This window comes from Sceloporus undulatus, chromosome 5 (assembly GCF_019175285.1).
Source record: "Sceloporus undulatus isolate JIND9_A2432 ecotype Alabama chromosome 5, SceUnd_v1.1, whole genome shotgun sequence".
Taxonomy (NCBI): domain Eukaryota; kingdom Metazoa; phylum Chordata; class Lepidosauria; order Squamata; family Phrynosomatidae; genus Sceloporus; species Sceloporus undulatus.
Window position 1 is genome coordinate 98,765,613 of NC_056526.1, and position 21,399 is coordinate 98,787,011.

Consider the following 21,399-nt stretch of genomic DNA (forward strand, 5'->3'; position numbering starts at 1 on the left):
CTAAGTGCCCCCATTATAATGGGGCTTGAGTGCAGCGGCACAGCAGCACATACCATTCATTTTATCTCATGGAAGGGGGGAGGTTCTGGACCCCAAGGACCTCCCCCTTGGCTATGTCCCTGCAGCAACAATAACAACAACAAAGAGAATATGCTCCTTCTTAAATCTAATAAACCCTGAACTCTTATAAGGTATCTTTTATTTTGCTCAAATGTCCTTGCAGCAGATTATACAACAGGTACTATCTTTGGATGGATGATTCAGTCTATATATGATCCAAATGTTCACTTGTAAATCTTTCTGTCCCATTTCCACATTCATTCAAGCTGCTGCTGCTTCTTTTAATCCACACTATAATATGCAGTCAAATATATTTGTTCTTTCAGATTACACTTTTTTAAAACAACTTGGGCTAATGTGAGAAATCTCTCTTCCTAGAGAAAATCCCACAGTAATCATGTGCTTGTCTGTGACTGAGCACATCGACACGATTGATTATTTCAGCTGTCCAGAACCTAGAAAATAAATCCACAAAGCAAGCCTAGATTTTATTTCAACAACAAATACTGTATCCAGTTGTCTAGATGGCTCACATCCTACATTGATTAGATTAGATTCTTCATTTAATTATATTTACAACACAGTCTTAATTTAACTGGAAGGAATGTAATATTTCTGTAAAATAGATAAATATTGTTTCTTCATGAACATTTCAAAACCAATCAAACATTGGCTTTGGTGATCATTTTCTCCAATAGATTCATCATTCTCTCTTGTAGCTGCAAACTCTGAACCTGGATGATATTCTGTTGATCTAGAATCCTTCGCACTTCTCTGCAGGTTTCTTCCATAGCCCTGCTCAACTTCTTTTGTTCCTCCAGCATGGCTTCCATCAACTTTAGTTTCTTCTTTTGAAAGCTACAGCTTTGCATTTTCCTTTTCTTTACAGGTCTCTCTTCAGTTCTGAAATGCAAACATTTCAGCATTAAATTTGCTTTTTGAGGATTCTCTTTTCAGAAGCTCTGTGTCACTAGGTGTGTGTGTGTGGGGGGGGCAGTTCTATGAAGGGACAGGGTTAAAAGGCCACACTCACCCCTTCTTCCTCCTTGTGGCAGAATTGGGGCTGGGCACACCTGGCCTTTTCTCCCTTCACAGTGGCAGCAGCCTCCTTGTGAGTAAACCACCACTGCCATGGGGAATCAGGGCCAGGCATGCTTGACCTCTTATCTCCTCATGATGGTAGCAGCCTTCTCATGAGGAAACCGCCACCACCGTGGAGAATCGAGCCTGGACACGTTTGGCCTCCTACCTCCTCAGGGTGGCAGCAGCCTCCTCATGAGGAAACTGCCACCACTGTGGAAAATTGGGGCCAGGACCATTTGGCCTTCATCTTTTTCATGGCGGCAGCAACCTCCTCATGAGGAAACTGCCAACATAACCGTGGGGAAACAGGGCTAGGCATACTCCTATCCAGTGGGAAGATGGCCTGATCGGACATCACCCCTCTTCTGGGGTGTCACCTGGTGCGGGCTGCACCACCGTACCCTCTAGTGATGCCTCTGCTTATACAGCTTCTTTTGGGAAGGTGTAATATCTAGTGTTGACCTAGAGTGGGATAAACAGCACAATTAGTATAACAAATGAATTTACTGAAAAGGCAGGATCTAAAAACAAGTCCTTCAAAAGAGTGTTTTATTGTGCCTCACACTTCCCTCACAATCATGTGTATGCTCCACTCCCACTAGAAACATACAGACTGAAATGCCACAAGGTGGTTTGTCTCTCAGACTGGATACATGAATACCATGTTTCACACTTAAAACTATCTATAAAGACAGTGCTACTTCTTTTAGCCTTATGGTGCTGTTGGTCTCCATTCTATCTCTGTTTGTGAATTCAGAATATATATACCCATCAACCTGCTTAGATGCCCCACTTCACACATCTGGCCCATCAACATTTTTGCCACAGCACATTTCTTTGTATATAACGTACTATAAGATTCTTGTATCTGTACATAGAATTGTTCACACATTCTCCCCACACAAATTCCAAATCTAATCCTCCAGCATGCAAATAATATCATATGTAATTTCCAGATGAGTAATCATGTTAACCTGTTGTAAGAAAAACATGTCTTAGGTCAGGTTGTTATATTGTGATGAAAATAATAAAAATGCAAACCTGCACTCTTAGTTTATAAATTCCCTATTCCCAGTTTGGATTCATGAGCCCTGAAATTTCCATCATTTGGAAGCAAGAGACTCATGTAGGCAATTGGTGATTCTTTATCACACCCTTGTCTTTTACTTTTGGTTTGACATATAGATAAGAAGGGGACTTTCTGCTTGATTTACGAGTGTTAATTAAGAAATCTTATAGACGCCTTGTAAACATTCAAAGTTCCTGTTGACTGACTTTCACATGCTGCTTCTTTTGATAAACAGGTTAGAACAAACATAGCTATCTCTGAGATAGCTCAAAGGTGTTGATGAATGGTAGACAATGAGAATGTCATTTGATCTATGATGTTAATATTAAAAGCGTATAAATGCTGGATTCTGAGAATGATTCAGTGTCTCAATTTGGATCCTTCCAAGTGGACCATTTTCTGCTTTTGATGCTTTTCAGCTTGTTTTTACTAACTGGACCTCTGCTGGGCAATGGATCTCACTTTGTGACAATATCACTTGGATAGTTGGGTTTTACCTGGATTCTAAGCATGTTAACCAGAGCTCCCCTGGAGCATTATTTGGCCCAGATTCCAAATTTCCATTTTTTAAAAAAGTAAGTCTCTAGCCTTTGCAGAAGCTGAAACATGGGGCAACATGTGGAGACACTCTTCTTCAATATTTCAACAAGACAGAAGCCTGCCTGGGAACTTCAGATGTGAGGGAGCAAGTGTGAACTCTACAAGCAGCAGAGTGTAAGAAGCAAGCAAGGGATGTACATAGCGATGTACACTGAGGTGAAGAAAGGAGCAGGAGTGATGGGAGAGTGAGTAGTATAAGTAGCAGAGTGCAAGAAATAAGTGAGGGGTGCACTGCAAGGATACATGGTGAGATGAGGGAATATTTATGCAACCTTCTTAAACGCCAGTGTTGGGGGGAAAGTGTGATACAAATAGGATTCTTAGATTCTCTAGGCAAGAGTGCTGCTTTGAAAACTCTCTCTCTCTCTGTGTATGCTCATTACTTAGATGTGGATTTTTTTTAATTGAATGGCCTACTCAGTGCAACACTGGTTGATGATCACTGTATCATGTTGGGCCGATGCTGTTCAACATCTTTATCAATGACTTGGATGAATGAATAGAGGGTATTCTTAGGTAATTTGCAGATGACATCAAATTAGGAGGGGTAGCTAATACCCCAGAGACAGGATCAAAATTCAAAATGACCGTAATAGATTAGAAAGCTGAGTCAAAACTAATTAAATGACTTTCAATAGGGAGAAATGGAAGGTACTACACTAACGAAGAAAAACTGAAATGCTCAGATATAGGATGGGGGACATCTGGCTTGACAACAGTACATGTTAAAGGGAGTCTAGAAGTCTTAATAGACCACAAGTTGAACATGAGCAGTAGTATAGTGCCTTGATTGGAGCAATAATAGTACCACTCTATTCTGCTTTGGGCAAACCTCACCTGGAATACTGTGTCCAGTTCTGGGTACCACAGTTCAAAAAGGATGTTGCCAAGCTGGATCATGTCCAGAGGAGGGCGACCAAAATTATGATAGTTCTGGAAACCAAGCCCAATGAGGAGACGCGTAGGGAGCTGAGTATGCTTAGCCTGGAGAAGAAAAGTTTAAGAGGTGATGTGATATCCCTGTTTAAATATTTGAAAGGATGTCATGCTAAAGATGGAGCAGGTTTCTTTTCTGTAGTTCCAGAGAACAGAACCCAGAGCAACTGACTCAAACTGCAGGAAAAGATATTCCAACTCAAAATTAGGAAGAACTTGCTGACAGTAAGGGCTGTTCGACAGTGGAGTGTTGGAGCCTCCTTCTTTGAAGGTTTTTAAATGTAGACTGGATGGCCATCTGTCTGGGATGCTTTGATTGTGTTTTCCTGCATGGCAGAAGGAGGTTGGACCGGATGTCCAATTCTATTATTCTATGGATATGACCAGTGCTAGCCTCTGAAGAAATAATAATAAAAACAACACACATACACACCATGTTAAAATGTGCCTGGCCAGAGGTATTTTGACTCTAGGGTCTTCTTCATTGGCCAAATATAACAGAGTAGTTAAGCACCAGTGCAAGAGGCCAGTAAAATAAATTTTCTATATAGATTAATGTTCTCAACTGTAAGGTGATTCTGCAAATTAATAATGAACCAATGTGCCCTGCAAAAGCATTATTATTATTATCATCATAATCATCATCATCCTGTCTTTTTCTCAAAACTGGGACTCAAAGTGGCTAATTTTCATTTCACATCAAAAACAAAAATGATACTTACACAATAGTTACGTATCATATTTCTGTCAAGCAACTCTACAGCCAACCAAATGTTATAATCACATTTTACTTAACTATTTATTACAATTATTGGTATTAATGTAGTGCTTTGAGTGTTGGACTACAATTCTGGAGACCAGGGTTCAGTTCCCAATTAGGACATGAAATCTAATGGATTTCCTCATTTCCACATTCCTCAGAAGAACTGGGACCTCTACAGACTGGCAAGAAATGCTGGCATCGGGGTGGAGTGGGTGCGTGGCGACTGCACGCCACATGTCCCGATGACAGCATCATGCCACCTGCCCAACTGCACAGCGGGTGGCATGTGCTTGCTGTGGCCCTGATCCGGTGCTGAAAGGGGTGGCGAGAGCCACTATTTTGGAGCCATCTGTTTAGCCCCTTTCTAGTAGACCTATTTCTGCAGAAATAAACTGATTTTCTAGACTTTGGGTTCCAGACCTTGGAACATCTTGGTCACCCTCCCCTGGACATCTTCTAGCTTGTTGATATCTTTCTTGATCTGTGATGCCCAGAACTGGAGACAGTATTTCAGATGAGGTCTTACCAAAGCAGAATAGAGTGGAATTAATACTTCCCTCGATCAGGACATTATACTCCTGATGCAGGCCAGAACTGTATTGGATTTTTTTCTGGTTGCTGCATCATGCTGTTGACTCATGTTTAATTTGTAGTCTCTTAAGATCCCTAGATTCTTTTCACAGGTACTGGTTTCAAACCAGCTGTCATCTACCCTATATTTGTGAATATAATTTTTCCTGCTCAGATGTGGTATCTTACATTTATCCCTGCTAAAATTCATTTTGTTAGTTTTGGCCCAGATCTCCAATCTGTCAAGGTTAATTTGAATTCTGTTCCTATCCTCTAGGGTATTAGATATTCCCCACCACCACTGCATTTGTGTCATGTGCAAATTTGATAAGCATGCCTTCTATTCCATCATCTAGGTCATTTATAAAAATGTGAAATAACTTTGGGCCCAGGACAGAATCCTAAGACATGTTCCCGGTCACTTCTTTCCTCAATGAAAAGCAACTATTAGTGAATATTGTCTGGGTTCAGTCTGTCAACCAATTACAGATTCACCCAATGATAACACTATCTAGTTCACCATTTTGCCTTCAAGAATATCCTAGGCATCTTGTCAAAAGACTAACTGAAATAAAGATAGAAAACCAGCTGGCTTTTAGTAATCATAGCATTTCTTTCTAGGCATGCACACATGGGCTATTTAATCATCTGTTATAGATGCCAAGCTCACTAGTCAGTAGTCGCTGAAGCCCACTTTTTGGCCTTTTTGAAGATGGGGACACCAACCTCCTCCAATCTGCCTGGATCTCTCCTGTCTTCCAAGAATTCTCAAAAGTTATTGATAGTGACTCTAAGATTACTCACATCGTGGTGAAAAACTGGCACAGCGTGGTGGGAGTCATGATTGGATAAAATAACACATATGAATTTGGAAGGAAACTGGCCACATTTTTAAATTGGTTGCAGCTGTATAGATTGGTTTGGCATGGAACATAGGTCCAGAAACTGGCAACTGAATGACCCGGATCATTTTCAGCAACCTGATCACCTGACCCATAACAGAAGGCAGTGCCACAGATGACAACTGAGAAGCCACTTGATTGCACAGCCACTGTGTGATTCTCTAGCATCAGAGGATCATAGAATCGTAGAGTTGGAAGAGACCACAAGGGCCATCCAGTCCAACCCCCAGCCATGCAGGAACTCTCAATCAAAGCATCCCCAACAGATAGCCATCAAGCCTCTGTTTAAAGACTTCCAGGGAAGTAGACTCCACCACTCTCTGAGGAAGTGTGTTCCACTGTTGAACAGCCCTTACTGTCAGGAAGTTCCTCCTAATGTTGAAGTGGAATCTCTTTTCCTGCAGCTTGCATCCATTGTTCCAGGTCCTAGTCTCTGGATCAGCAGAAAACAAGCTTGCTCCCTCCTCAATATGACATCCCTTCAAATATTTAAACAGGGCTATCATATCACCTCTTAATCTTCGAAACCCATGGAAACCCACAGGGTGACCTTGGGCAAGTCACATTCTCTCACTCTCAGAGGATGGCAATGGCAAACACCTTCTGACGAAACTTGCCAAAAGCTCCCAAGTCTGAATGGAAACTCTCAGAGGTCCCAGCTAAAATGACAAATGAGAAGGGATTCTGAAAGCTATTGTTCTACATTTGAAGATTCACAGTTGGGAACCACTAAGACATTATGAAAAAAAAAATCACTATACCAGAGGTGACTCCAACTGGTAAACTGGAAAACCTAGGGCCAAAGCACACGGTCAGTAAAGAGTGGCCAGAGGCCGCTCCAGCTGTGATTGGGCTGGGACTGTAGTGACCACATGGCCCACTCCTGAAGTGGGCTGCTTCCATAATCTCTAAACGGCAACAGCCAGGAGCCAGATTATATCCACTCTTTTTTGATCTGGTCCAAAGGACCAGATTGTAGTACCAGAGCGGCTTCCAGCCACTTTGGGGGTGTGCGTCATTTGAAAACCACACCCCACAGCAGCTGAAAGCCAATTTTTTTGGCCCATGTGCTTCAGGGCCTAATTTCTATGATGTCTAAAAATGGTTGTATGGGCTACATACAAATTTTAATTAGCTAAAAGTTATCAGTCCACAAAACAACCCTGAAATGTACACCCAGGGACCTCTTACTATCCATACCAAATGTCAAATAGCTAGCTTTCAGTTTCAGAGCTATGCAGGGAATAGACACTTACCTACACACAGTTCTATGTGTGTGTGTATATATATATAATACACACACAACTAAAAATAAAAAAAAGCATATGTAATATATGTAATATAGAGCTACACCTCCCCTCAAGAACAACTCAACATTGAAAAGAAGCCTCAGTCTACTCAAGGACTGGCTATTAATGTCACCACTAAATCTCTAGGTCATAAGAGGACTGAAATATGACATAGCCATCATTTTTCTGGTCTTCAGAAAAAAGATGGCTACCTCTTCTCACAACGTTCCACTTTCCCCTCCCTATAATCACGTTGTTTCTCTCCCCTCCCATTCTCTTATATGGAGTCAGCAGGCATGTGACTGGGACCCTGTCTAGCTGTGTATCTAGACATCAACTGTTAGGATGCTTGGCCTTTGCTGCACTGATTTGATAAACACCAGGACTATCTTTCTGCTAACATGCTGAAGGTTATTCACATACTTATAATTTAATAGACACAATACAATATGGAACTGACAGCGAAGTAAGGAAAAACAAGCAATAAAGAAATAATTCTGAGACACTTCTAGATGGAGTCAAATACCATTTCATCCTAGATAGCCCAAAGAAGAACTCTGATTTACCTCTCCCTTCGATATAGCCAAGTGGAAAGTCTGTACTGTACATGGAAACATTTCTGGAAGCTCATATAATGCAATGTATAATTTTTCAGATTTAAACCATTTATATACTGATAATTGCCCCTTGGACTTAGACTATTCACTGCTGTAGAGAACAGACTAGAGCCCCTGAAATCCCTAAATTAATTGGTCCTTCAAGAAAGGAATTTTGTAGTGTTATTATATACACTATATAGGACCAAATACGTAAACTAGTATAAACTAGTATAGTAAAATTTAACATGTTACCTTAACTTATATGACAGTAAGCTGGAGGAGCTCTCCGAATGCTCATCTTCAAAAAATTCTTCTCTCCCTTCATATGTGAACTGGTTATATGGCAAATAGAGAGGTGTAGACTTGGCAGACGGTGACTGTGATGCCTCAGTCTGTGACGTTGAAGGACCTGGTTGCTGACTGTCATGCATTTTCACATCGTTGTGTTCTGATACTTTAGATAGTATTCTATCAATAGTTTTAAAATAAGGCCAATCAGGTGCAAGGGTTTCACTATCAGTCATGCATTTTAATTTCCTGCGATGAAAGAAAGAAATCACACAGTATATAAAAACAGATATTCAGAAATTTCAGTAATTGCATACAGCTTTCAAAAATTCTTCTATAAAGTATATAAAATTAGGGGAAACTCCTAAAAAGATTTTTAAAAAGAGGTTGGAGTACATCATTTTAGTATTATTACTTTTATAGAATCGTAGAGTTGGAAGAGACCACAAGGGCCATCCAGTCCAACCCTCTGCCATGCAGGAACTCTCAATCAAAGCAAAGCTCTAAGGAAGGAGACTCCATCACTCTCTGAGGGAGTGTGTTCCACTGTTGAACAGCCCTAATGTTGAAGTGGAATCTCTTTTCCTGTAGCTTGCATCCATTGTTCTGGGTCCTCTGGAACAGGACCCAGAACAATGGATGCAAGCTACAGGAAAAAAGATTCCACCTCAACATTAGGAGGAACTTCCTGACAGTAAGGACTGTTCGACAGTGGAACACACTCCTTCGAAATGTGGTGGAGTTTCCTTCCCTGGAGGTCTTTAAACAGAAGCTGGATGGCCATCTGTCAGGGATGCTTTGATTGAGAATTCCTGCATGGCAGGGGGTTGGACTGGATGGCCCTTGTGGTCTCTTCCAACTCTTCCAATTTTGCGATTCTATGATTCTATGAATCAAGAAGGTTTACAGAAATTTTAAACAAGATTACATTAAAATCATATTTTACAAAACTTAAGAAAGACTTAAATATTCAACTTTAAATATTATCAAAACCATGGTTGTTCTTGATTTGTGTTATAATGAAAAACAAGCAGCATTACTTTTTTTTTAGACATTGAGAAGGCATTTGATAATCCAAGATGTGACTTATTTTGGGGGCATATTTGAGAAGAGGGATGCAAAGGGATTTTGTAGCACCTTTGAGACTATGTGTGAAAGAAGTTGTAGAATAAGCTTTCGCAGACTTGGACTGAAGAAACAGACCAAGGCCCTGAGCAATGGACCAGGGAAGCACGGGCTTAGCCTGTGCTTTTCTGACCTGAGTGCTAACCTGGATCAGTCTCCAGGCTGGCGCAGTAATGGGTGGATGTTTACACACTCAACCATCTCCACACCACAGACTCAGTACCACCACATGCCCTTATCTTACTCTCCCATTGCTACTAGTGAAGAGACACCTGTTGCCACATCTGATGTGGTAACGGGGCACCTGGCTGGAACCACATGGCCAGATAGATGCCCTGTTTCCATGCCAGACATGGCACTGGGGGTCTTTTCAGTAGTGGCAACAGGAGACTAAGATAAGGGGTGCAAGAAGCCATCTAATCTACCAGTGTGTGGTAACAGTGTGGTGTTTCTGGGAAACTCTGTGGCAAACTGGGGGTCAATTTGACCAACATTAAGCCCCGTTTTTCCTGAGATTGAGCCAGATCCACTGGATCCATGTCTGGTCTGCCAGGATCCAGCCCAATCCTGGCCCTGGGCCACTGGCCAGAGTTGTCCAAAGAGGACAGCATGTGTGACCCTACCGGGAACAGTGGGACATTGAAATGGTTGTACATGCACTGGTAACCTCTTGTCTCGATTTCTGCAATGCGCTCTACATGGGGCAACCCTTGTGCCAAACTTGGAAGCTTCAATTGGTACAAAATATGGCAGCCAGACTGGTCACAGGAAAATCCAGGTTCGACTGAATTACACCAATCTTAAAGTCACTACATTTGCTGCCTATTAGCTTCCCGGCACAGTACTAGGTGTTGGTTATTACCTATAAAGCCCTACATGGCTTGGATCCAGCTTACATGAAGGAACACCTGCTCCCATACCATCCTTACCACACACTCAGGTCCTCTAGGAAGAATTTACTGCAGTTGAAGAAAACAAGACTGGTGATGACTTCCCAGAGGACCTTTTCCATTGCTGCTCCAAAAATGTGGAATGATCTGCTGGAAGAGACTCGCCAAATAACTTCCCTTGAGGCTTTCAAAAAGACGATAAAAACAATTGTTTTCTGGCAGGCCTTCCCAGGCTAAACTTTGTCCAAACTAAAACAAGTCAGATTCTCTGATTAAATCTCACCACTGTCACCAGTGTTAATTGATTTTAATTTGTTATTGTGATTTATATTTATATATGTTTTATTGTGGTAATTTTATTCAGGGAGGGGGGGTGAGGGTTGGGGGCTTTCAGGGGCTTCTTTTGTTTGATTATTTTGTATTGTATTAACCTCTGTTGTTACCTGCCTCAATCCCCAAAAGGGAAGAGGCGGGATATAAATAAATACTTTATTATTATTATTATTATTATGATGATGATGAAAGCCTGTACTACTTCTTTCACACAGTTAGTCTCAAAGATATTACATAACCCCTTTGCATATTGATATTCCAGAGTAACAAATCTATGTCTCTGAACTGAGATGTTTGTAAATAATTTGTAAACAATTTTAAATTTAAATTAAATTTATAAAACTCAAACAATATAGATTATGCTTAATGGTGAGTTATCAAATCTGTGCAAGATGCAAAAATGTGTACAAGGATATTCTCTTTCACCTATTTAGATAAATTAGACAAAATGAAAAAAATTAAGGACTGAAAGTGAAGAATGAAAACTTAAGTTAATGGCATTTGCAGATAATTTGATTATTGTGCTAGTATATTCTTTGCATTGTATTGAGGTGCTGTTAAAGTTCTTAGAAAAATATGGATATGTGGCTGGATTTAAAACCAATAAACAAAAGACAAAGATGTTGACAAAGAATATAAGGAAAGAAGATATATAAAATTAATGCAGCTATCTGGTTTTACGATAGAGAAATAAGGAAATGTTTAGGAATAAATATATCCAGTAAGAATTATGAGTTATTTCAGGACAATTATCAAGATTTGAAATAAAGTTAAACTAGACCTTCAGAGATGGGCTAAACTAATATTGTCTTTATTAATATTATTGGGATGGGTGAAAGCTATATATCACAAACAACAGGCCAGGTTAAATATAAATAGTGAAAGAGCTGATTTGATAAATATCTGTAAAGATACGAGACAGGGTTGTCCCTTGTCGCCTCTACTTTTTGTATTAATTATGTAAGTTTTACTTCAAAATATAAGAAATAATTCAAATGTCAATGGGCATAAAAGTGAAAGGCACTGAGCATAAAACAAGGGCATTTGCTGCTGGTAACCATTAGTGATCTTACTCATGACTCTCAAGAGTTAATAAGGGAAATTAAGGAATTTGAAATAATTTCGGGTTTGAAAATAAAAAAGGACAAAACAACAATAATAACTAAAAATATGACCCCATCGGAAATAAGGGAACTGAAATCAATTACTGGCATTAACTCAAGCAAAAAAATAAAATATTTAAGCATCTGTGTTGCAAATAAAAACTCTGATTTATTTGTTAATAATTATGAGAAATTATGGCATAATATTAAGAAAGACGTAGAGAATTGGAAAAAATTGAGTTTATCACTCTTGGGTAGAATTGCCATGATAAAGATGAATATAATACCAAAATTCCTTTTTTTATTTCAAACAATCCCAATTATTAAAAAAGAAATATCGTTTAAAGAATGGCAAAGAGGGATATCAAAATTTGTTTGGAAGGGAATGAAAGCGAGGATAAGAATGAAATATCTTCAGGATGCAAAAGAGAGGAGTGGGCTTGCCATGCCAAATCTCAAGCTATACTTTGAAGCAGCATATTTGACTTGGATAAAGGACTGGCTTATTCTAAAAGATGAAGAATTATAAGAATTGGAAAGTGTGAATTTGAGATTTGGCTGGCACGCCTACCTATTCTATGATAAGGTTGAAGTTAATCAAGACTTTAATAATTATTTTGTGAGATATCCTTTCATGAGAGTTTGGAAGAAATATAAAAAGCGAATGTGTACAAAAATCCCCCTTTGGGCATCTATCCATGAAGCTTTTTTTAAATATAGCCCAAAAAAGGATGCACCTTGGATCACCTATAAAGACATAATTCAATCAGATAGAACTGACTATAAGATAAGAAGTAGTGAAGACCTTAATCAACAGAGTTATGAAATTACATGGTTTTTCTATAGGCAGCTGAGAGAGCGTTTCCTAATGGACAGGAAACAATATGGGATTGGAAAATCTGATTCAGATTTAGAACAGGAGATAATGTCAAACAAGGACGCTCTAATAGCAAGACTATATAAATGCATTCTTAAGATTTATACAGAGGAAGAAATTGTTAAAGAGAACATGATTAGATGGTCTCAGAATTTTGGCTTTGTGATTGAAGTAGATCAGTGGGAATATACTTGGAACAAAGGACTGAATTATACCCATTGTCATAACATTAGATAAAATTACTATAAGATTTTTTTTCCGATGATATCTGACACCAAAGAGATTGAGTAAGATTTATAACAACAGTAGCAATTTATGTTGGGAATGTGAAAAAGAACGGGGGTCAATATATTGTATGTGGTGGACCTGTGGGAAAGCAATGCAATTCTGGAAGTTAATTTTTTTTTTGAAATCAAAAAAGTTGTAACTATATCTCTCAAACTTTCATCTGAAATCGTTTTGCTTAATATAGGAGATCAATTCATAGGAAAAAAGTATGGTAAATTTTTATTTTATATGTTGTCAGCAGCAAGAATAGTGTATGCCCAGAAATGGAAATCTAAAGAAATACCCTCAAAGGAAGACTGGATATTTAAACTGTTGAACATGATGCAGCACTTCTATTACCTATCCTCTGTTGTACCCCAGCAGCTCATTGAATGCCATCTGAGGAGATTCATCTTCTGACGCTATATCCTGTTTCATTTGGGATTTTCTCATCATAGGGTCACCACTGTAAAGGACATTCAAAAGGGGTTTACCATGCCTTGTTCTGCTTAGTACTAACAAGTGTTACTTGTGGTGCCACTGCCGTTGGCTCTGAGAGATCCTCTGCCAGTGTCACTCCCAAACTGTAGTAGTAGTTTGGCAATTTTCATCTGGCTGACATGGGAGACCTTCTTATAAGCAGTGCATAGCCTCTTCCCTCACAAGAACACACAATTCCTCCATCATGGAATGATAGTGTCATTGGTGGGTTCACACATACAACTGCTACATAATTTACAACTGCTCTGGTGTAACCAAAGGCAGAATCAAAAAGCTGAAATTGTATGGTGGGAAGGGGCCCTTAGATTAAGAGGAATTTAGAGTCCTCCTGTGCAGCAATAAAAGGTTCTGAAAGTTATAGTTTCACTAGATCACACTGCTCACTCATGAACATGGAAGCAAATAAATTATTTTCAAGGAGGGATGAAATTGTTCTTTCAAATCCTTGTGGATTAAAAAAAAAAGCATTGTTCACAACTACGGTGTCCTTCAACTGCTGTTTCAATGTCTCTCTGCTCCTCTTAGAGCAATCCCTGTCAACGGCCAACTACTGTTTAAAATGATTACGATTCTGTCATGAAGAGAAAATCCATTTGTGTCAGAGTGGGGGCAACACTTTCTAGACTGGTCACATGAGCAATGATAAGTAATCAATTAGAAGCACATGGACTATCTTCTAAGCAGCCAAAGCACTTACAAATTGTCAAGAAGGGAAAGAATGTACTGGTAGTCAAAGGATTGTCTGTTGCCAAGGAGCAAAAGGAAGGTCACAAAAAAGAAAGTATGCATCAACATGCATATGAAAAGGATGCCCTTCCTTTAAGATGCACAGAAGTTAATTTACAGTTCTAGGCTTTTTAGTGTGTAAGTGAATCTGTAGTAGCATTCACTTGTCTGTTTACACTGAGGTTTTTCTGACTAGGGTTTCCCTTTTTAAAAAGGAAATAACCTATTTACATATCATTCCCCCCTCAACTTCACTGAAAAATATCACTGATTTACTCAGTGAACATCTGTATGCTCACTGAGGACTCCGCATTCCTTATGTGCACATTTAGGACCAAATGCCTGGAAATTATTCTGTTCACTAAAGGTTACCAAATACATTTGCATAAAACAATCCTATTTGCACATGATATCAGTCCTCTAACTTAATGCATGTTTTTTTAAAGAAAAGAAACTAAAAGAAAACTAAAATGCAACTGGATAACGTAAACAGATAAACTCAACTGTAGTTATACATGACACACATATGTAGTTGCCACATATACTTGTGGTATTTTAATAATTGTGATAATTACGCATTTAGAAAGCAATCTGCAAAACATTTCTCAGTTACTACCTGTCCTGTTCCTCACATGTAAGTATGCATAGGAGTGCAGATACATGGCGGTGCCCCATGTAGATGGGGCACCGCCATTTTGTACGGACTCAGTCTGTACTAGGGTTAGGGGGGTGCGGAAGCACCACACCTTCCTAACCCTAGTACGGACTGACTCCGTACTAAAAGGCCCATTTGTAATGGGCCATAGATATATAAAATGATATTATAGCAGAATGAACTGGGTATTTAAATCTTTCCTCCTCCATGATGTAGCTCTCAATTCAGGGACAGGCTTTAGGCAGGAAGATCCAATCACACTCAGACAAAAGAAAGTAAGGATCATCTGTCATACTGTTGCCACAGTAAAGAAGGCAATCTTCAGGGCATATGTACACTAGGAGGAAAAAGATTTAACTTTTAGCTACCTGAGGAAAGCACATCCTTCCCCCATGAGATCAATGCCAAATCCAAATGCTTTCCCTCTGAGGTAGAGAATGAGGTCGATACTTCACAGGGAAGGTATGTGCTTGAGCTCTCAGATGGACACTCTCAGGCTTTACTGCAAAACCAGAAAATTTTAACAATTTCTACATTATGTTTGCATTTTATGTTTTGAATTCAATAGATGTCATATTTTGATTAGCTAACAATTATAGCCTTTTCAAGTTACACTGTACTGTACTACAGTGTTTTAGGCTACATCTACACTAAAGAAATATTGCAATTGTACACCACTTTAGCTGCCATGGCTCAATGTTATGGAATTCTGGGATTTGAAGTATTGAAATATATTTAGTCTGTCAGAGTCCCGTCAAACTACAAATCCCACAATTCCATAGCTTTGAGCCATGGTAGTTAAGGCAATGTCAAAGTGCATTATTTATGTGGTCCAGATGCAGCCCTATGCAATCTGCTAAGGTATTGTTTATACTGAGATACAAATTCTAGCCAAATAGCCAAAGCTGACCTTCTGAATAAATGGTAGAATCATAGAATCATAGAACAATAGAGTTGGAAGAGACCACAAGGGTCATCCAGTCCAACCCCCTGCCATGCAGGAAATCCAAATCAAAGCATCCCCAACAGATGGCCATCCAGCCTTTGTTTAAAGACTTCATTACACTCAGGAGTAGGAGGAGACTCCATTACACTCAGAGGGAGTTTGTTCCACTGTCGAACAGCCCTTATTGTCAGGAAGTTCCTCCTAATGTTGAGGTGGAATCTCTTTCCCTGTAGCTTGCATCCATTGCTCCGGGTCCTAGTCTCTGGAGCAGCAGAAAACAAGCTTGTTCCCTCCTCAATGTGACACCCCTTCAGTATTTAAACAGGGCTATCATATCACCTCTTAACCTTCTCTTTTCCAGGCTAAACATCCCCACCTTCCTAAGTCATTCCTCATGGGACATGGTTTCCAGACCCTTCACCATTTTGGTAGCCCTCCTTTGGACATGGTCCAGTTTCTCAACATCCTTTTTCTGGTGCTCAGAACTGGACACAGTATTCCAATCGGGGCCTGACCAGGGCAGAAAAGAATGGCACTATTACTTCCCTTGATCTAGACACTATACTTTTATTGATGCAACCTAAAATTGCATTGGCCATTTTAGCTGCCGCATCACACTGTTCACTCATGTTCAACATGTGGTCTACTTGGACTCCCAGATCCCTTTCACACGCAGTTTCATTCAGGTAGGTGTCCCCCATCTTATATCTATGTATTTTGTTTTCCCGCCCTAAGTGCAGTACCTTACATTTCTCTGTGTTGAAATTCATTTTGTTAGCTTTGGACCAGCTTTCTAATGTATTCAGGTCATTTTGAATCTTGATCCTGTCCTCTGGGGTATTAGCTCCTCCTCCTAGTTTGATGTCATCTGCAAATTGGATAAGTATGCCCCCAATTCTGTCATCCAAGTCATTGATAGAGATGTTGAATAGCACTGGGCCCAGGACAGAGCCCTGTGGGACCCCACTGGTCACTTCTCTCCAGGATGAAAAGAATCCACTGTTGAGCACCCTTTGGGTTCAGCCAGTCAACCAATTACGAATCCATGTAACAGTTACTTTGTCTAGCCCACATTTCACTAGCTTGTTTGCAAGAATGTCATGGGAAACTTTGTTTCTGAAATCAAGATACAGTATACTATATCCACAGCATTCCCTTCATCTATCAAGCTGGTAATTTTATCAAAGAAAGAGATAAGATTTGTCTGGCATGACTTGTTTCTCTGAAACCCATGTTTCTAGATGTTCACAGACTCTCTGTTTAATGATCTGCTCTAGAATCTTTCCTGGTATTGATGTCAGACTAACTGGACGATAATTGGATCCTCTTTTTTCCCCTTTTTGAAGATGGGGACAACATTTGCCCTCCTCCAGTCTGCTGGGACTTCTCCTGTTTTCCAGGAGTTCTCAAAGATTATTGCCAATGGCTCCAATATTACATTTGCCAGTTCTTTTAATATTCTTGGATAAAGTTCATCGGGTCCTGGAGACTTATATTCATTTAGATTAACAATATATTCCCTTTATTATCTCTTTACTTATTCTGTTCTGAAATTCCCCTATTCTGTCCTCTGCTCCATTATCCTCAGGTTGAGCACCCTTTTCCTTTTCTGAGAAGACTGAGGCAAAGAAGGTGTTGAGTAATTCTGCCTTTTCTCTGTCTCCTGTTAGCATTTTGCCATCTTTTCCACACAGTGGCCCTACCATTTCCTCTTTCTTCCTTTTGCTGCAGCCACATCCATAAAAGCCCTTTTTGTTGTTCTTAACCTCTCTAGCAAGCCTGAGTTCATTCTGTGCTTTAGCTTTTCTGACTTTACCCCTACATGTACTTGCTATTTGTTTGAATTCCTCTTTGGTGATTTTCCAATTTTTCCATTTCTTATATATGTTCAGTTTAAAACTTAGCTCAGTTGAAAGTTCCTTAGTCATCCATCCTGGTTTCTTGAGACATCTCCCATTTTGGTGTTTGAGATACCAGGAATTCATAAGAACAGAAGAATTTATTTAACTATATATAATTTCAGATCATATCATATGTACAGTAATATGGTTGTTCAGAGGTCCATGCCTAGACAGCCTCAAAATTTTGATATGCTATCTATATCATAGCCAAAATAATCTAGAGCAGCCTTAAGAAACAGCAAAATTCCTTTTAATTCATTGGCAAACCCACAAGGTGACACCAACTGTCTGAAATAGTGATGAGATAGTATTCCCGTGTGTATGTGCCTTTCAAATCCTACAGGAAAGTGGGAAACCCGCAAATAAAAAAAATTACAATTTTTTCAACCTGAGGGAACACCTCTCTAGGAATCTCTAGGTCCTCCAGTGCTACTCTATGGTCAACATCTGTCTGAAGTTGATCATAGAATTCTGCTGGAAGACCTATAAATGCCTAGAGAAGTGTTCTCTCTAGGAATCTCTAGGTCCTGCAGCACAATTTCTGGTGGAAGTTGACTTGGAACTGGTGCTGGAGCACCCACGGGTTCCTTGAGAGAACATATTAATCAAATCCATGAGTAATCAAATCTGCAAAAGTCAAAGCCACAGATGTGGAGGCTGACTGTAATTGTAATTTCTGTATATTACCAAATGTAATTGGTAATAGTTGTGACATAGACAACTATCTGAGGAAGTAGACTGAATGCTCCCAACTTCTCATGCTGCCAACTTCTTTCTTTCAGTTAGTCTCAAAGGTGCTACAAGATCTCTGTACATAATGATTCCACAGACTTACATGCCTATGTCTTTGAATTTTAGCAAAATTAAAATTAAATCTTTAAATTACAATATCATATGCACAGCCTGAATACATTTATATGTACATATACATAGTTTCATGTGGTCGAAGTGAAAATTTGGTAAAATGTTATATTTTCAAAGAATTGTTTTTAAAAAATTAAAAATAAAATAAAATTTTAAATTTAAAAACTGGGGCCTCTCTTTTTTCCTCTCACTGAGCCTCAGCACACTCATGCTATCTCTTCAGCATCTAAAGGGACACAGGTGAATACCACAGCCTGTTTCTGCACAAAGGCAGATGTTTGAGTAGCAGTAGTGTCTCCCCTCTTAGGGTATGCTCTGTACCTCCTTAGTGACGCCAGTGTCTGAAGGGTTGTTATGTGGACTAGAACAAGAAGCAATGAATTCAAATTACAAGAAAAAAGATTCCACTTAAACGTGAAGAAGAACCGCCTTACTGTAAGAGCTGCTTGACACTGGCATAGACTGCCTCTTTTTCTTTAAACTGTATAAAGTCTGTAAACAGAAGTTGGATAGCCATCTCTCTGGAGTAGTTCAGCCATTCATGAATGGCCAGAGACTGGACTACATGGCCCTTTTGGTTCCTTCCTATTCTGTGATTCTAAGGTTCTGTAAAACATTTTATTCTAAATTTGCTATTCTATCCAAATTACCTGAAGTAACACAACTAAATATTCTAACCATAAAAATTATATGCTTCAAAGAATGTGCCAAGTCAGAGAGCAACATCTGTGCTGCAAAATCACATTGTGTTGACACTGTGTCAGTGTGTGTATGTTGTCAAATCAAGCAAAGAAAATGCTTTTCCAAAGACTAAATCTACATATCTACCTGCAGGTAAGTACATTGTGAGTAATCAAGTACACATGTTGAACTGCATGGTGTAAAACCTAAAATGAGAAGACAAATATTTCATATATCTGCTGCCTCTGAGTACCAAATGCAAAATAATAATAATAATAATAATAATAATAATAATAATAATAATGAAACAACATATGTGTGTATGTGTACACACATACACACACACACATAAATCCTGGTTTCTTTGCATTCAAAGCACAGCATTCCTGGCTTTTACTATCTCTTTTATTACCTGTAGTATTTTGCTTCCTGTTACTACTTTCCCTTCTAAATGAATGCAATATTAATCTCTTGAGGCTTGTGAAAAAGCTCTCAAAATAAATTATAAATAATACCATTCCTGTGCCAACTGGTGGCTTAAGGAGCCAAAGTGCAATACTTAAGTCATGTGTCTGCTATAAATAAATTATTCAAATGGGTAAAATATTCCAATACAACTTTCTGAAGAGATTTGGTTAATACAAACATTCTATATTTTTAATTTGTAAATTTTATGAAATATTTTGATTTTCAGTTATAAACATTATAATAGTAAACAGCAATCTGCTTTCATGAAATGAATACAAAACAAACTAAACAAAAAGAATAGGGGGTTGTGTGGAATGCGTACTGGTGAAAAAGAAAAATATTAAGTATATTCAATACAATGATAAAGAACTGTACATATAAACAAAAATAGTTCATATGCAAAACGTTCTGCAGAGATGGATCAGATCTTTTGAATTCACAGAATGTTCACAGAATGACATCTACAATAAGAAGTAAATACACATAAAATTTCACAACTTCAGTGTCTTAGTGTAAGTGAAGCAATGTAAGCCATTTGGGGGCACTAAAAGGAATCATGAGAGCCAAGCCTGTGTAGATAATAATTCAACAATGTTTTTCATCAAAATTAAATGTTGACTCTGAAACAAGATTCAGATAAATACACGCTTCAAAACAACACAGAGACATTCCTACTTAAATAAGTACCAGGGATCATTCTTCCATTTTACAGTACCAGCAAGATGAGTTTTGCAAGGGTGTAAGAGTCTGACATAATTTTGATTCAAAGCATACAAGGCTTTCCTAACATTTTCAACTGTGGAAAAATAGTTCCCACCACCTTAATTATGTGCCAAGCCTAAGAGCTTCGTCGCACTAGCCTCTTCTGCTGGTACAACAGCATGCTTCTGAAAATGCTATTCACAGCAGAGTGGAGATTTGAACCCTCATCTCCAGAGTCATAGTGCAATGCTCTAACCACTACACCACACTAGCTTTGTGGTGTGTAAGCAACTGAGAACAAAACAAAGACTTCAGTGAGATTTCTTATGTACTTCCCCAAACAAAAATTGATTCTTGGCTTTGTTTGGATTTTTCGGCTGTAGAACAATCATCAATACATTTTTATTTTATTTTATTTTATTTTGGCAAATGTAGAATCAATTGTAAAACTGGCTATTTCTTTTTAAAAATGGCTGTCTTTGTTTCATTTTGCATGAAACTTAGTGTAATTTTAAGGACGGTTAGCTCTGTCTGAGAAGTTAATTTGAGACTGGCAAGAGGCACACAGAAACAGGATTATGCATTGTTTATTTGCCAGTAATTTTTATTTCTTGTACAGTCCAGCTGCAGAATTAACATTCTGGAAAAACATTTTCAACATCATGCACAAGAGAAACTGATGGGCAGCTGTTAACTACCTGGATGGCAAACATTCTTATTGGATGGTTGTTGCACTTACCTGGCCCTTTCTAACAAGACCAGTCTCAGGGGTGAGTGATCTGGGTTCAGGGTATCAAGCTCTGCTCACAGCTGTGCTTTTTAAAAATGTCTCTGAATGTGCGTTCAAGTTGCCTGTCAATTTATGGTGACCCCATAAACTTCATAGTGTTTTTTTAGGCAAGGAATACTTGCCTAAATTCAGTTTAAATGCAGTTTATAGCGTATGGTATTGGTTGGTAGTCAACGTATTATTATTATTATTATTATTATTATTATTATTATTATTATTATTATTATTATTATACCCTGGAGGATTTGTTTCCTCAGAGCCAGGGAGCCAAGAGGATTGGCCAGAACTGGAAGAATCAGAACAAGCTGGGGCCTCTGACTGTTATATGTGGAGCCATTGTAGCCCTGTCCACACTTCCATCTCACCTCTCCTCTGATGCTGAGCCTCCCAGGCAAGAGACAAGAAACAGCA

The 21,399-nt window shown here is 38.9% G+C and overlaps 1 protein-coding gene across 1 annotated transcript in view; it reads right to left on the reverse strand.

Moving 5' to 3' along the window:
- Window positions 1–201: 201 nt before the first annotated feature.
- MSANTD1 (Myb/SANT DNA binding domain containing 1) overlaps window positions 202–21,399 on the reverse strand; it is a 42,398-nt gene continuing 21,200 nt past the window's right edge. Inside the window, exons 2-3 of the mRNA XM_042467665.1 lie at window positions 8,124–8,408; window positions 202–963 (exon numbers count right to left, since the gene is read on the reverse strand). Coding sequence (XP_042323599.1) covers window positions 723–963; window positions 8,124–8,408 — 526 coding nt within the window. The 3' untranslated portion in view covers window positions 202–722. The remainder of the gene's footprint in view (window positions 964–8,123; window positions 8,409–21,399) is intronic.